This window comes from Heteronotia binoei, chromosome 20 (assembly GCF_032191835.1).
Source record: "Heteronotia binoei isolate CCM8104 ecotype False Entrance Well chromosome 20, APGP_CSIRO_Hbin_v1, whole genome shotgun sequence".
Classification (NCBI taxonomy): domain Eukaryota; kingdom Metazoa; phylum Chordata; class Lepidosauria; order Squamata; family Gekkonidae; genus Heteronotia; species Heteronotia binoei.
The window spans coordinates 5,261,578-5,275,845 of record NC_083242.1 but is presented as its reverse complement, the minus strand read 5'-3'; the positions used below and the strand labels follow the sequence as shown (position 1 = coordinate 5,275,845).

The 14,268-nt window shown below is 47.9% G+C and overlaps 1 protein-coding gene across 26 annotated transcripts in view; it reads left to right on the top strand.

Annotated features, from left to right (window-relative positions):
- The window catches only part of RBFOX1 (RNA binding fox-1 homolog 1), a 1,171,625-nt gene that overhangs the window by 655,850 nt on the left and 501,507 nt on the right, over positions 1-14,268 (top strand). For 21 of the 26 annotated variants that reach the window (XM_060260430.1, XM_060260452.1, XM_060260440.1 and 18 more), the window contains exon 1: positions 11,181-11,403. The exons of 3 other annotated variants lie outside the window; for them this stretch is intronic. In XM_060260430.1, coding sequence (XP_060116413.1) covers positions 11,260-11,403 — 144 coding nt within the window. In that variant the 5' untranslated portion in view covers positions 11,181-11,259. Of the gene's footprint in view, positions 1-8,631; positions 8,692-11,180; positions 11,404-14,268 lie in introns of those variants that run through there. 2 more of the 26 variants (XM_060260441.1, XM_060260437.1) reach the window with 2 other exon arrangements.

Sequence of the window (14,268 nt, the reverse complement as noted above, 5' to 3'; positions counted from 1 at the left end):
TCCGACTCTGGGGAGATGTTGCTTTCACAATGTTTTCACAGCAGATTTTTTATGGGGTGATTTGCCATTGCCTTCCCCAGTCATCTGCGCTTTCCCCCCTGCAAGTTGGGTACTCATTTTACCGACCTTGAAAGAATGGAAGGCTGAGTCAACCTTGAGCCGGCTACCTCGAAACCCAGCTTCCACCGGGGATCGAACTCGGGTCGTGAGCAGAGCTTAGGACTGCAGTACTGCAGCTAACACTCTGCGCCACGGGGCTCTTCATCTGATAGTTAACAGACCTCTAAATGCAGCCCTCCTTTTCACGGCCTGCACCTATTCCAACTATAGGTGCTGGTTGAGATGTTTCCTCTTCTCTTCTCTTCTCTTCTCTTCTCTTCTTTCTCGCTGTCTGCCATCAAGTCACAGCCGATTCTGTGAGGCTTCCAAGATGAGAGATGTTCAGCAGTGGTTTGCCATTGGCTGCCTCCGCATCATGAACCTGGTATTCCTTGGTGGTCTCCCATCCAGGGCCTTTTTCGTAGCAGGGACTCCTTTGCATATTAGGCCACACCTTCTGATGTAGCCAATCCTCCCGGAGCTTACAGTAGGCCCTGTACTAAAAGTCCTGTAAGCTCTTGGAAGATTTGCTACATCAGGGGTGTGTGGCCTAATATGCAAAGAAGTTCCTGCTACAAAAAAAGCCCTGCTCCCATCCAGATATTGACTAGAGCCGACCCTCCCTGCTTAGCTTCTGAGATCTGATGTGATCAGGCTAGCCTGGGCTATCCAGGTTAGGGGGTGAACCGCATATACACAGCTCTTTTGGAAAATCAAATTCTGCAAGGCGGTTGCCATCTAATTCTGCAGTCTTCCCTTTCTCCTGCCTCCATTGCCACGCAAGTGCGATGGTGGGGCTGGTGTTGACACGCAATTGGTCTGTGGGAGGATTGGGATGAAGAAGGTTGCTCTGTGAGCTCCCACCCCTCCCGCAGCATCATTTCTGTTATTTAAAAAAAAACACCCAGAAACAAACTCTGGCTTGTGAGCTTGCTTTGATCAATTAACGAGGGTGTCAGAGCGTGGGAAAGACAGTTGCAAATGGCCTGCTCAGCCCAGGTTGCCCCTGACTACAACACCCACTGAGCAGGGGGGATGACTTTGTGTTTGGCTGCAACTGTCACCGTGTTAGCAACATTTGCCAAGCATATGTGGAAGCAGGAACAAGATTGGAGTTTAAGGGAGTTCAGCTTTCTTTTTTTCTTTCTTTCCAACCTTTGAACCAGACTAGTGCTTCATGGCAACAACTACCACCCTATCTGGCTCCTCGGGACTTAGCTACAGTGATCCACGCAACAGTCACTCTCAGGCTGGACTACTGTAACTCGCTCTGCACAGGCTTGCCCCTGAGACTCCAGGTGGTGCAGAATGTAGCAGCACGATCGCTAACTGAATCGCCTGTATGGGCAAGCGCTCGGCCGGTGCGGCTCAATCTGCACTAGCTGCCAATTGAGTACCGGATCCTGCGGGACCGTCTTCCCCTATATGAGACCCGAAGGCCATTACGATTGGCCAGCCAACATCTTCTGACCATCCCTGGCCCAAAAGATGTCCGACTTGCCCTGACCGGGGCCTGGGCTTTTTCGGCCCTGGCCCCGACCTGGTGGAATCGGCTCCCTATAGAGATTTGGGTCCTTCCGGATTTGTTACCATTCCGGAGGGCCTGCAAAACAGAGCTGTTCCGCCAGGTCTATGGTTGAGGCAAGCGGACGTCCCATCTAGCTGGCCTCCCAGCAATAACTGCCACTTCAACTGGAGTCAATACTGGTGACATCTTAGCGCAACTTTTGGCTATCCATGATAATTACGCCCCACGTGCGCAAACCATCCATGCCATGTTAAGTAATTCATTTTAATTTATTGGCTTAATTGTTTTAACTATTCTGATGTTTTTATTGTTGGTTTTACTGTTTTAGCATGTTGGAATCCGTCCTGAGCCTTTGTGGGAAAGTGTGGACTAAAAATGTACAAAATAAATAAATAAAGAACCAACTAGGTCTGATCCCTCCTTTTTTGGTACTTTTTGCATATCTTAGTATGTGTGTGTGTGTCTTGCACCTGGAAGTAATGTCACCCTCTGGTGACTGACCCCTAGAAGAAGAAGATATTGGATTTATATCCCGCCGTCCACTCCGAAGAGTCTCAGAGCGGCTCATAATCTCCTTTACCTTCCTCCCGCACAACAGACACCCTGTGAGGTGGGTGGGGCTGGAGAGGGCTCTCCCAGCAGCCGCCCTTTCAAGGACAACCTCTGCCAGAGCTATGGCTGACCCAAGGCCATTCCAGCAGGTGCAAGTGGAGGAGTGGGGAATCAAACCCGGTTCTCCCAGATAAGAGTCCGCACACTTAACCACTACACCAAACTGGCTCTCCCTACAGGGGGCCTGGAGGTTATTCAGAGAGCTGACTGAATAAAGCCTGCCCCTGCCCTCTCAACTGGGTATTTCAAGGAAGCCTCTCATCCAAGTACTAACCACAGAGAGCCAGTTTGGTGTCATGGTTAAGTGCGTGGACTCTTATCTGGGAGAACCGGGTTTGATTCCCCACTCCTCCACTTGCAGCTGCTGGAATGGCCTCGGGTCACCCATAGCTCTCACAGAGCTGTCCTTGAAAGGGCAGCTGCTGTAAGAGCTATCTCAGCCCCACCTACAGAATCACAGGGTGTCTGTTGTGTGTGGTGGGGGGAAGGTAAAGGAGATTGTGACCGCTCTGAGACTCTGAGATTCAAAGTATAGGGTGGGATATAAATCCAGTATCATCTCCTTCAGTCGACCCTGCTTAGCTTCTGAGATCTGACGAGACTGGGCTTGCCTAGGCTATCCAAGTCAGGGGGGCCTGACCCCTCCTTGACTATGTAGAGCCCAAACTTTGCTGTCTGTTTCTCAAGGAGTCCCCTGCCCTGGGTAGCCCAGCCCTAACCCAGTATTGTCAGATCTCGGAAGCTAAGCAGTGTCATCTCTGGCTAGTATTTGGATGGGAGACCTCCAAGGAATTCCACGGTCGTGACAAAGAGGCAGGCAATGGCAACCCATCACCTCTGAACATCTCTTGTTTCGAAAACTCCACTAGGGGTCGCCGTAAGCTAGCGGTGATTTGGTGACCCTTTCCACCACCACCTCCACCACCTTCAGGGCCGGACCTAGGGTGTACGGCACCCCAGGCAGATTCGCCATGCTGCGCCCCTCCCCCCGTGGTGCCACCCTGCAGTGTCATGCCACCCTCCCCTCTACCTGCACCCCCTCCTTGCCCCTCCCCTCTTCTCTTATATGCGGTTCCATGCTCCAGCTCCCATAATAATAATAATAATAATAATAATAATAATAATAATAAATTTTATTTGTACCCCGCCCTCCCCCGCCGAAGCAGGCTCAGGGCGGCTAACAATACGGTGACCAATGGTGCACCAACAATAAAACAGTTACACTAGAAACATTAAATTAACATTAAACTAACCTTAAAAGCCTGAATTAAAACAATTAACTAAAACATTTTATGACGCTATCCTTGACACTCTTCTAGTTGATGCTGATGGCGGATTTTCAGTTATTCATAAGCTAATTTAAAAAGGGTGGTCTTGCAGGCCCTGCGGAACTGATCAAGGTTCCGCAGGGCCCGCACCTCCTCTGGGAGTTGGTTCCAGAGATGTGGGGCTGCGGCCGAAAAGGCCCGAGAGCGAGTATTCTGTAGTTTAATTTGTCTTGGCCCAGGGGTAGTCAGTCTGTTCTTTCCTACTGACCTCAGTGCTCTCTGGGGTTCATACGGGGAGAGACGGTCCCTCAGGTAGGCTGGTCCTCGGCCATATAGGGCTTTAAAGGTGATAACCAGCACTTTGTACTGGACCCGGTATACAATCGGTAACCAGTGCAGTTCGCGTAGCCCCGGCCGCACATGTTCCCATCTTGGGAGACCAAGTAACAGCCTGGCCGCCGCGTTCTGCACTAGCTGTAACTTCCGGGTCCGGCACAGAGGCAGCCCCATGTAGAGGGCGTTACAGTAGTCCAATCGTGAGGTGACCGTCGCATGGATCACCGTTGCTAGGTCCCGACGCTCCAGGAAAGGGGCCAACTGCTTTGCCCGCCTCAGATGGAAGAAAGCTGACTTGGCAGTGGCTGTTATCTGGGCCTCCATTGATAATGAAGGCTCCAGTAAAACACCCAGACTCTTCACCTGCTGCGCCGCCTTTAGCTGCACACCATCGAAGGTCGGGAGGGATATTTCCCTCCCTGGAGCGCCGCGACCCACACAGAGAACCTCTGTCTTTGCCGGATTCAGCTTCAGCCCACTCAGTCTAAGCCACGTTGCGATAGCCTGTAACGCCCGATCCAGGTCTTCCGGGGGGGAGGCGGGCCGGCCGTCCATTAGCAGATAGAGCTGGGTGTCATCCGCATATTGGTGGCAGCCCAGCCCAAACCTCCTGGCAATCTGGGCAAGGGGGCGCATATAGATGTTGAATAACATCGGGGAGAGGACTGCTCCCTGAGGCACCCCACAATCTAGTGTGCGCCTCTGGGATCGTTCACCCCCGATCGCCACCCTTTGTCCCCGACCCATGAGGAAAGAGGAGAGCCATTGTAAAGCAGACCCCTTAACCCCAATGTCGGCGAGGCGGTGGATCAGTAGCCGATGGTTGACCGTATCAAATGCAGCCGACAGATCTAATAACATCAGCACTGCTACACCGCCTCGATCCAGTTGCCGTTGGAGGTCATCTGCCAAGGCGACCAAGACCGTCTCCGTCCCGTGGCCCGGTCGGAAGCCAGACTGGCACGGGTCTAGGATAGAAGCGTCATCTAGAAATCTCTGTAGCTGCAACGCCACTGCCCTCTCGATGATTTTACCTAAAAATGGTAAGTTAGACACCGGTCGATAGTTCGCCAATTCGGCGGGGCTGCTGTTGATTTTTTCAAGAGGGGGCGGACCAAGGCCTCTTTCAGAGGCGTTGGAAAACGCCCCTCTAAGAGGGATTTATTTATGATGTCCCGTAGAGGACATCTAAGCTCCCTCTGGCAAGATTTAATCAGCCAGGAGGGGCAAGGGTCCAGATCACGTGTTGTTGGGCGAGCAGCGGAGAGAATTCCATCAACTTCTTCCAGGCTGAGTGGGTCGAAGTGGTCCAGCAGTAAATCCGAAGACAGGCGCGGAGCCTCAGTCTGACTTACTGTATCTAATGTGATAGGTAGGTCTTGGCGGAGTGATGAGATTTTATCTGCAAAATATTTCGCAAATGCCTCACAGCCTATCTCCAATTCTCTAACGTTTGGTTTGCCTTGTGGCAGTGTTATAAGATCGCCAATTACCCTAAACAATTGTGCTGGGCGCGAATTTGCAGATGCAATCTTGGCTGCAAAGTATTGTTTCTTTGCAGCCTTGACTGCCATCTCATATGACTTCATAAACGTTCTATAGGATGTTCTCGTCACTTCGTCCCGAGTATGCCTCCACCGCCTCTCTAGTCGTCTGAGCCCTTGCTTCAGCTGGCGTAGCTCCAAGGTATACCATGGAGCCAGCTTCATACGAGGGCGCAGAGGGCGCCGGGGTGCGATTTCGTCGATGACCCTGGATAGCTGATCTTGCCAGACTTCCACCAGGTCATCGAGGGAATCGCCAGTGGGCCAAGGGTCCCTCAGGGCCGTTTGGAACCGTTCCGGGTCCATCAGGCCCCGAGGGCGAGCCAAAATAGGCTCTCCGCCCATACAGGGTTGGGGCGGCATCTCCATACGGGCCTTAAGGGCTAGGTGATCCGACCATGGGGACCGCTTCATCTGCGATATCGTTCACCAAAATCCCAGACGCAAAGATCAAGTCTAGTGTGTGTCCGGCCTGATGCGTGGGTGTTGTAACAAATTGAGAGAGTCCTAGTGTCGCCATGGAAGACACTAGGTCCATCCCCCCCCCCAGCATACTCCAGCCTCCCCCTTACCCTCTTTGCCGCAGGCATTTCGGTAAAGCGTTCTCTGAAGAGAGTGCACGACAATGCGGCTTCACTTCGCCCTCCCTCGGAAGGGAGGAGGGAGCGAAACCTCATCGTCACGCACTCTCTTCAGAGAACGCTTTACTGAAATGCCCACAGTGAAGCGAGTAAGGGGAAGGCTGGCGTTGCTCCTCTGAGCATGCCAGGAGGGTGGAGGGAGAAATTAGGAAGGCAATTGAAAACAAATCAGCCAGTATCATAATGCCCCTGTATAAATCGATGGTGCGGTCTCATTTGGAATACTGTGTACAATTCTGGTCACCGCACCTCAAAAAAGGATATTATAGCATTGGGAAAAGTCCAGAAAGGGGCAACTAGAATGATTAAAGGGTTGGAACACTTTCCCTATGAAGAAAGGTTAAAACTCTTGCAGCTCTTTAGCTTGGAGAAATGTCGACTGCGGGGTGACATGATAGAGGTTTACAAGATTATCCATGGGATGGAGAAAGTAGAGAAAGAAGTACTTTTCTCCCTTTCTCACATTACAAGAACTTGTGGGCATTCGATGAAATTGCTGAGCAGTCGGGTTAAAACGGATAAAAGGAAGTACTTCTTCACCCAAAGGGTAATTAACATGTGGAATTCACTGCCACAGGAGGTGGTGGCGGCCACAAGCATAGCCAGCTTCAAGAGGGGGTTAGATAAAAATATGGAGCAGATGTCCATCAGTGGCTATTAGCCACAGTGTTTCTATATATGTATATATATAAATTTTTTGGCCACTGTGTGACACAGCGTGTTGGACTGGATGGGCCATTGGTCTGATCCAACATGGCTTCTCTTATGTTCTTATGTCTGGGGTACCAGGGGGAGCCCATTTCGGCGCCCCCCCTCTTGCACCTTAGGCAAATGCCTCATTTGCCTAGTGGGTGAGCCGGCCCTGACCACCTTGCAAAACCGTGCATGTAATTATTAACCTCTGGTCAACTAGTCCCACACCAAGTCATGCCATGTGTTGAGGAAAACGTTTTGCTGCCTCCTCCAAGTTTTATTCAACTACAGGAACGTAGAAAAGTTACTTTTGGAGGAGGAAGGTTTTTTATACTCCACTTTTCTCTGCCTTGCGACCGCCTTCTCTTCCTCTCCCTGCAATAAGCGCCTTGTGAGGCAGGCGGGGCTGAGAGAGTTCGGAGAGAACTGTTACTGGCCCAGGGTCACCCAGCAGGCTCTATGGGGAGGAATGGGGAAGCAAACCCAGTTCTCCAGATTAGAGTCTGCCACTCTTAACCATTACAGTACACTGAAAGAGTCGCTGCTCTCCCATCAAAAAAAAAAAAAGACAGGCTAGCAGATGTGAGAAGCTAAGCAGAGTCGACTCTGGCCAGTATTTGGAAGCGAGACCTCTAAACAATACCAGGATCATGGCGTGGAGGCAGGCTATGGCAAACCACTTCTGAAAGTCTCTTGCCTTGAAAACCCCACCAGGGGTCACCATAAGCCAGCTGTGACTTGAGGGCCCTTTTCCCACCACCCTGTCAACTTTTCCCAGTAAGTCTCTTATTTCGTGAACGCCACCCCTTTCTCAACATGCATTTAGAATGGTGCTTGATGTTGCTGTTGTTGTGTGGGGTGGGGTGGGGTGGGGAGGGGAGGGGAACTAATGTATTTTGGAGCCAATCACAAGATTCTCCTCACATCCACCCCCCGATGGAGCTTATATATATATATTTATATAGCTGCCTTCAAGTGAATCAGACCCTCGGCCCATCAAAGTCAGTATCGTCTACTCAGACTGGCAGCGGCTCTCCAGGTTCTCAAGCTGAGTTTTTTCACGCTTATTTGCCTGGACACTTTTTAGTTGGAGATGCCAGGGATTGAACCTGGGACCTTCTGCTTCCCAAGCAGATGCTCTACCACTGAGCCACTGTCCCTCGAAATACATGTTAAAGATTTAAACCACCCCTCCCCCCCCCAAAAAAAAACCCACCTCTTTTTAAAAAACCCAAAGCATAATTGGTTGGGAAAGGAATAGCAGAGTTTATTTAACAACTATTGTGTGTGTGTGTTGGGTTTTTTGGTAAAACCTTTTTCATGCAACCATCAATCACCATGGACAGTTCCAAACAGTTCAGCCAGCAAGGCATCCAGATTTTGATCCCCCCCCCTTCCCCTTTAGCATAATGTAGAGAGCAAATGGGTTTATTAGTCTGTTACGCAATTTATTTGGGTGTTTTTTTCTTGTTTTATTAAGCATTCTGATAGGGTCTTATTAAAGCCCTATGTTTTATTTATCAGGTTGCTTCTGAAAATGGGCTTTTAAAAATGTATACAAAAAAAAAAAAGAAGGAAAGAAAGAAAGAAAGAAAATCTATCGACTTGGGGCGTTTGCAAATAACATGTTTACTGTGCTGGAAATGGAGTGGGGGAGAGCATGAGGGACTCCTGTCTGAACAAGAGATCGCTTTAGGCACAAAGATAGAATGGAAGGGGGGGGGGGAGAGAGAAAGGGGTAATAAAGGACTTCGTTTCACGTTCCGCTTTCTGCTTTCTTCCCTTCCTTTGTGTGTCTGTGTATGTAGGCATTTAATTTCTTTCTCCTCTTCTCCTTTTTTTCTTCTTCTTCTTCTTCTTCAAGCTTTTAAAATTAATTTGTGCCGTTCAGCTGCTATTTGAGTAACTAAACCTCCCGGTGCCTTATCAAAGCATGGAGTTTTGCAACGCCTAAAAGAAATCCCTGTTTTGTAAGTCCGAGCATTCCTTATGCCTTTGCCTCTAATAGGTGCATACTCAGGAGCACAGGTTCACCGAAGATACTTCCTTTTTGGGTACCAGCAGTAATTAGGTTGGGAGTGGGCCTCGCTGAAGCTGCGGGGGTGGGGTTATTGCAGTCAGTGGGCTATAGGTCTTTAAGGAGCCTATTCCAGCGTTTTGCATGCAACAGCTCAATGCCTTTTCAGGTTGGGAGCCCTTTTGCTGGCATCCTGCGTTGATCCGTTTGCATTTTAGTTCAACGGAGGCTTAGTGTGGGGGGAAAAAAATCTTCAAAAAGAAATGTGGAGTTGCCAAATTTGTGACATCAGGAAATGACACAGAATGCGTTTCTGGGGGGATTCACGGTGTTTACTCTTGGCTCTAAATTTCCCAGCTTCTTGGTATAAGTTGTTGCTTTCGGGGGGGGGGGGGGGGCGAAGAGAAGGGGGGGTCGTTATATCCTCTGTGGATGCAAAGTTGTTTCTAAAAAGGGGGAAACCTTGTATAATTTGCTGAGATCTGGCCTTCTTGCAGAAGAATGAATAATTCAATAAATTTGTCAAAATCCATTTTGAATAACACTGGGCCTCTTTTGTTACATCTTAGTCAAGTACAGAGAAGAGGTGGGGGGAATCAGAAATTTGACCTCAAGGACGAGTTTGGGGGGCATAAAAGACTTAATTTTCAGGTCACATCCCTTTTTTTTATTGCACGGACTAACTAGATCTATTAATGAATAATTATTACTCCATAAAATAAAAGATGGAGGGGGGGGGGGGAGAACCTATCTGCAACAGCTGAATACTAATTTGAATTAGGGGCATCAGTCTCTCTTAGGTGAAAAAGTAAACATGAGAATTCTTCGTCTCCCCAAATTGACTAATAGTGTTTGTTTTTGTGATCTGCCAGAATAGCCTCTTGTAACAGATTATCCTTCTGACATGTTTGATAATCTTAAATGAGATGTCTTTTAAAAGAAGCAATGGTTTAGTTGTTTCATTCCAAGAGATCTTGTAAGAGAAAGATGGGGTTTTTCCATACTGTGGCTTTTATGTCTTGAAATTCCCTTGCATTGCCCACCTAATCTATTTATTTTTTCATAGCAATTATTAAAAAAAAAAAACCCTGTGAAAATGCAGATGGGTATAGGAAAGGAGCATGCAAGGTATATTCTGAGAAACAGAGGCTTTCCTCTCTGTATTAATATAAATAACCATTTTGTGCCTTTCTTAACGTTTTGTCTGTTCATCAGATTGTGCCCAGGTAATCTCTGATTTGCAACTCAGTTTGAGCGCTAGTGATCTGGGACATGCACCTAGAAATATATTATTATCCCCTCTCCCAAAAGATTTTTTTTTTTTAAAAAAGGTCATTTCCTCCCTTTCTTCCCTGTTTTAACTTGCAGGCATCTGACTGTACTTCAAATGTTAAAAAGCTCAACATAAACTGGATCAAACCTTTCCCTTTCAAGTCAGGCATGTAAAGTCCATCTGTGTACGGATCTTGGTGTGTGTGTGTGTGTGTGTGTGTGTGTGTGTGTGGTTTTCTCTCTGCATGCTTTTAAGCAGAGAGAGAAAGATGGAAATAATAGCTGCCTCAGGAGTACCTAACTTTCGGGGGGGGGAGACTTTTTTTTACTAGATGGGTCTCTTCTCTGCACCCCATGTTCCGTCTGCTCTGTCACTGCCTTATTAAGGGGAAATCCCTTTTCAGTTTACTAGGTGTGGGGCCGGAAGAGGGAGGGGGGGGATCCATCAAAAGGAAGAGGGGGGGGTGTCTTTGGTGAATCATAACCGCCTTTCCCAGTCCCAGCTGGGCAATGACATTAATTTGTCCAAACCTCATGGCTGGCTGTGATGCAGTTCTCTCTCTCTCTCTCTCTCCTGCCTCTCCTTCTCTACCCTCTCAGGGGACTTTAAAAATGCAGTTATTTGAATTTTGGTGAGCGGTAAAGAGACCCTGCCCTGGCTGGGACCCATTTGACAAATGAGAGCGGCCAAATAGCATCAGCGGCACCACCAGAACGGAGAGTCTCTCTCTCTCTCTCTCATTCTGTACGAGACAGAAGCTTCTATTGCAGAGAGGGGGGGGGGGGGGAACCAGCCTTCACACTCTGGTTGACATCGAGGGGGAGGTTTCGGTAGCACAGCTTCTAAAGCCGTAGGCTGCATTTTCTTCTTCTTCTTCTCTCTCTCTCTCTTTTATTATAATTAAATCTCCCCCTCCCATCTCTCCATCCCACCTCTCTCAGGTCTTTTTTTTTTTTTTTTAGGGGTAAGGTTAAAGGAAAGGTGGGGGGGGCACAAGAAACTGTAACCCAATGGCCTTCTTTTGACAGATGAATGTAGAGCTTCTCGGTAGAGCATCTGGGGGTACCCCGAGACTAGCATAAGGCATTGGGGGGGGTGGAGATTTTTTTTTTTTTACTTTGGTGTGTGCATCTGGGGGAGAGCGTGTTTGTTGTGATCAAGAGGGGGGGGTTAGCAAAAAGAGAGAGAGAGAGAGGGAGAAATAAATAACCACGTCTTGTTCAGAGGGAGCTGAAACCGCTTGCCTGCATGCAAGCCCCCTCACTCGCCCTGCGTCGAGTTCCCGGCAGCAACATGCAACACCCTCTGTCAGGAGCGACTTGCGTGGCGCTTCCGAATGTCGGTATGTGTCCCCAGCTGTCCTGTGCCTTGACATTTATGTACTTACAGCAGGTAAGTCGGACCAACTTTTCCTCTCTCTCTCTCTCTCTCTCCCTCCCTTCTCACCCCCCACCCCTTCCTTCCTTGGCTTGGCCGTCCCTTAGCTGCTTTGCATTGTCTGTACCTTGTGGAGTGGAAAAAAAAGGGATCTTTCTGCCTGAATAGAATGTGTAATTGTCATGTACGTGGATGTCTGCATGTCTGCGTGTATTTGAATAATACCCTCCTGGGGGGGGGGGGAAATAATAATAATAACAAATTAATCTGTAGCAAACAGGCTCCTCTATCTCAGTTCTGGATGCAGAGAGCTTTGTAAGAAGGAGCTGTCCAAACAGAGGGCAAGTTTCCCAGGCATCTTCTCCGGCAAAGCCTTTGTGTGTGTGCGTGTGTTTCGGTTGTGAAAGGTCTGTATGTAGGTTTAAATGCAGGGACTTTGTTGGCTACTGTATGCAGACTTCTGATAACCCAGAAGGAGGGAGGATTGGGAGGGGGGTTCCAGATCCCCCCCCCCCCCCCACGCACACTCTCAGCTCTTCCCTTCTTGGATGCCAAAATTGTCTTTCCAAAGTCTGAGTGCGGAATCGAGGCAGGTGAAGTTGTGGGGATCTGACACAGGTAGAAAAATCTGTAGTCAAGGAAGCGTCCGAGTGAATTGCAGAAGTTGACGGGGGATCCTCTGAAAATGGGGAGGTTGCATTCTGGGTGTTTGTAAAGGAGATTCATGTTGGGAAGTTAGCAAGGAGGGAAGGGCAATTCTTTTAGGAATTAGTGTCCCCTCCCCTTCCCTTTCAGTTATCCCTTTAGTATCTGTGTCTTCTTTCTGCCGTTCTTTTTGTCTTGCATCCTAAAAGAGTATTTCCCCCCCCCTTCAATCTCATTCTCTCTTGTGTGTGAGGTCAGAAGGGGCAGCTGGTGGCATAGCACACACACACACACATGCACACACACACACACACACACACTAAAAGGCTAAATCTCTTTCTCCCAAGTAAATATCATTGAAATCAGTGATGCTTCTCGGTTCCTTCCAAGTCCTGGTGTATAAAGACAATGTGTTTGTACTTAGTTTTATAAAAATAATAATAATAATAATAATAATAATGATAATGTGCATTTTGTGCACATCTTGGTCATTAGCTAAGTCAGATGCTGCAGGACATAAGTGCTTTGGACATCTTAGAAGCATGATTGCAATATCTTCTCATGGAAATGGATTAATTGTATTTATTCAGTTTGATTGTGATGTGTGTGCGTGTGTCTCTCTCTCTCCTGTCTGTGTTTACGGTAGCTCAGCTGAAGCAAATTGTATAGTTCGAATGTCACACAGCGACTTCTGCAAATCTGTGCTGAAGTTTCCTTTCCTTTCCTCCTTCCTTTTATTTCACTTTTTTTTAAAAAAACAAACAAACACAAAGACATGTTCCAAAGTATCTTTGAATTTGACTAAAGGTTGCTCATGTTCAAAGAGTCTAGCATGCATGTAATATTATGTATTAAAAGGTGCGAGGATTGCTGAACGTAAAAAGACTTGATTTTTTTTGTTGGGGGGGAGTAATGGGTAAGAAATATGTTTTAAAGTAAACAAGACCTGTGAATGGGTACTTCTGTAGCTTGTGTCCCGGATAGTTGGTGGTCATGGTCTCTGGTCTCGAGAAAAAGAAAGTGTGCATTAAAAAAAAAAAAAAAAGGAGAGGCTTGTGTTTTGCAAAGGCTGGGATGCGGGTGTGCGTGGGAGGGCACTGTGTACTTGCAATTATAATTAGCGCTGAAAGCAGACTGAATCTGTGTGTTAAAATGTGGCTTGGTGTTCTGTACTTGGGGTTTTGCCTTTTGCATTTCTTTTAACCCTCCCAAAACAACAAGAAAGCCATGCTGTTTTGGGGAATTCCTTTTCCCTTTCTCTGTGGCTGCATTTGATGATTTGGTGAGGGGGGGGGGAGAGAAAAGCCCACAAGCATTCCTGTATCCCGTTTCTCTCCCTTGAACTTTTCCGTGATGGCAATTTTAAGAGAGGCAGGAGGCAGCCTTTGAAAAGGCCAACCTGGTGCAAGGTCAGAGGTCACGCCGGCCACACAAGGAGCTGCTAAAAGATTACATAAATATGAGGCGGGGGGAGGCGGCGGGAGAGGAGGGGTTTGGAAGCGATCTCTCGGTGCTGAATCGCAAATTGTCTTTGCGGCCCCTAACTGTGGTCCAGCGATACTTCCCCATTTCAGAGAATGTTAGCAGTTGTCATGATCCCTTGGAAGTGGCAAATTCTGCTACTTTCATTCTGCCCGGGACAAAAAAGAAAAAGAAAAAGCGAAAAGCACTTTGGGCAGAATAGCCTCAGGAAGGGGAATTTTTGTTTGTTCGGTTAAAAATCACCCTCACTGCAACTCTTCATGTGGATTTGCTTTCTCCTCTGCTCCTTTCTTGGCAAATGCCTTCCTTCTTCTAAAACGGGGCTGCTGTGTCTTAAATGGTGTGCATAGATTTAAATCAGAGAAGCAATTCCTGGACGGGCATGTATGATGTACTTCGAATAGTATCGGATGACCCTGACTTTAGAGCCTTCCGTATCCAGGTTTTTATTTTTTCCTCATTAGCTATCCTGTGAACAGCTAGCCTGATTGTATTTACTGCATGTCGGCCCAAACACTTTTTTTTTTTTTTTGCTTTTTAAAAACCTTTCTTTGTGTTTCGTCTCTGAGTTGGTCAGCCTCAGATTATTTCACCTTTAACCATTTGCATTTCATCTCGATTCCAATCCCAGTCACACCTGAGACTTTGGCCTTTGTTTTATTCGGGGGTGGGCGGAGGGGGGTGCAAAAGGCACCGTTCCCTTTGGTATACATCCTAAACAGACAGCATATTTTGATTTTATGTAGCTTGTTT